This window comes from Equus caballus, chromosome 13 (genome assembly GCF_041296265.1).
Source record: "Equus caballus isolate H_3958 breed thoroughbred chromosome 13, TB-T2T, whole genome shotgun sequence".
NCBI lineage: Eukaryota > Metazoa > Chordata > Mammalia > Perissodactyla > Equidae > Equus > Equus caballus.
The window spans coordinates 4596068-4598736 of NC_091696.1; the positions used below are offsets into that span (position 1 = coordinate 4596068).

General features: G+C 56.1%; 1 protein-coding gene across 1 annotated transcript; it reads right to left on the minus strand.

Moving 5' to 3' along the window:
* Nucleotides 1–1442: 1442 nt before the first annotated feature.
* OR10AH1B (olfactory receptor family 10 subfamily AH member 1B) lies at nucleotides 1443–2468 on the minus strand. The gene has a single exon (XM_023616856.1). The coding sequence runs from the start codon at nucleotides 2466–2468 to the stop codon at nucleotides 1443–1445; it is 1026 nt and encodes a 341-aa protein (XP_023472624.1).
* Between the last annotated feature and the right edge of the window lie 201 nt (nucleotides 2469–2669).

The window sequence follows — 2669 nt, forward strand, 5'->3', positions numbered from 1 at the left end:
AACTGCCACAGACTCGGTGGCTTAGAAACAACAGACATTTCTTTCTGACGCTTCTGGAGGCTGCAAGGCTGAGATCAAGGCTCCAGCAGAGTCCGTGTCCTGGGAGCACCTGCTGCCTGGTTCATAGGTGGCTGCCTTCTCGCTGTGGCCTCACATGGTGGAAGGGGCGAGCGAGCTCCTGGGGTCTCTTTTATAAGAACACTAATCCTGTGAATGGGGGCCCCACCCTCAGGAGGCCTCACCCCCTAAAACCATCCCACTGGGGATGAGGTTGCAGCATATAAATTTGGGGGGACAAAAACATTCAGTCTCTAGCAGGTATGGTATTTGGGCTGATCACTGACTAATAAAGCAATTAGCAAAGGGCACGGATCTTAAGTATGCATCTTGATGAAGGTTTGCACACGTACATACCCATGTAACTACCACCCAAATGAAGATAGAGAGCATTCCCAGTGCCCAATCTCCCCATGCCCTCTGCCATCCGAATCCTTCCCCCAGGCAACCACTCTTATCACATCGACCGCCATAGATTAGCGTGTCATTGGCCTTTATATCAATGGAGTACGTACTCTTTGTGTCTTGCTTCTTATGCTCCGTAGTATGTCTCTGTTGTGCTTGTTTTTTGCTGGTAACTTTAGTTCCTTCTTTTTCTTTGCTGTGTAGTATTCCATTGCGTGAATATGCCACAAGTTGCATCTATGCTATGCTCATGAACATTTGCATTGTTTTCAGGTTTTGTCTATTGTAAATAATGCTGCCATAAACTCCTTGTCCATTGGTACTCATTTTTTCTTCAAAAGATACCATGTGGCTGCAGTTTAGAGCAATGATTCTCAGCCAGGGGTGATTTTGCTCCCCAGGGCATATTTGTCAATGTCTGATGACATTTATGATTATTACAACTTGCCGGGTGGTGTGTGCAACTGGCATCTAGTGGGTTGGGACAAGGGATGCTGCCAAACATCCTACAATGCATGGGATGTTCTCCCACTGTGGAGAACGATCCAGCTCAAAATGTCAATATCAGGGGCCAGCCTGGTGGTGCAGCAGTTAAGTTCGCACGTTCCGCTTTGGCGGCCCGGGGTTCACCAGTTCGGATCCAGGGTGCGGACATGGTGCCGCTTGGCAACCCATGCTGTGGCAGGCGTCCCACATATAAAGTAGAGGAAGATGGGCACGGATGTTAGCTCAGGGCCAGTCTTCTTCAGCAAAAAGAGGAGGATTGGCAGCAGATGTTAGCTCAGGGCTAATCTTCCTCCAAAAAAAAAAAAAAAGCCCATATCAGCAGAACGAGGCTGGAGCTTGATTTTGGAGTCCTCATATGCCATACTCAGGTTTACGTTCAGTGGGCCCTGGGGAGCCACAGATGGCTTTGGAGTGGTGAGATTTCCATCCATGGGGGGGAGGATTTCAGGGCAGACACCACCTGGCGTCCAGCATTAGGTGACATCAGCCTGGCGGACGGTCCCCGGTGTCCTGTGGCTGACCGCCCGCTGCAGCGCGCCCTGCACGTCCCGGTTCCGCAGCGTGTAGATGGCCGGGTAGAGCAGTGGTGTGAGATTGATGTAGATCAGGGACACGAGCTTGTCCTCCTCGAGGGAGCGGCTGCTCAGGGGTCTGGCGTACATGGCCGTGGCACAGCTGTAGTGGAGCACGGCCACGGTGAGATGCGACGCCACCGTGTTGAAGGCCTTGCGGCGGCCTGCGGCCCCACCAACCCCCAGGATGACCGCCAGCACCCTGGAGTAGGAGAGCAGGATGAGGGCCAGGGGCAACACCAGCAGCACCAGGCACGCTGCCAGCAGGACGCGCTCCTGCAGGTCCCGGTTCCCACAGGCCAACACCAACACCGCCGGGAGGTCACAGAAGACGTGGTTGACCGAGCCCCCGCGGCAGAAGGGCAGCCGGAATATGGCAGTGGTGAGGCCTAAGGCCAGGACTGAGCCCCCAACACAGCAGGAGGCGAGAAGACACCAGCAGAGCCCCGTGGTCATGAGCTGAGGGTAGTAGAGAGGGCGGCAGATGGCCAGGTAGCGGTCCAGGGCCATGGCAGCCAGCAGCAGGCACTCGGAGCCTCCCAGGGCCACAAAAAGGCCCATCTGGGCAGCACAGGTAGAGGGGGCCACCGCGTGGCCGCCAGGAGGCAGGAGGAAGCCAGCAAGCATGCGTGGCGTCAGCACCAGCGTGTAGGCCACCTCCACAGCGGACAGCGCCCCCAGAAAGAAGTACATGGGCGTGTGCAGGGCAGGGTCCGTGACGGCCAGGCCCAGGATGAGCAGGTTTCCCGCCAGTGTGGCCAGATAGAGCGGCAGGAGGAAGGCAAAGAGCAGCCCCCGTAGCCCCTGGGGCCACCTGGAGAAACCCAGGATGACAAACTCCTGTGGGGCGGTCCAGTTTGACTCGGGCCAATGGCTCATGTTGGGACCTGGGGGAAGACAGGCATGCAGGCTGGAGAGGAGAGTCATGGTGACTCCCAAACCCCATTCCAAGAAAATACGCATCCTTGGCCTCTGCTAGGCTGGGAACCTGCTCTCAGGTTTCTATGGCCTGTCCTTGTCTCCCACAACCTCCACTCCACCCTCCCCCAGGGACTCAGGCTTTCCTCCCCAATCCAGTACTCTCCACCCCTCGTTTCCCGCAGTCCAGTGTCCTTCAGGAATTCAGAT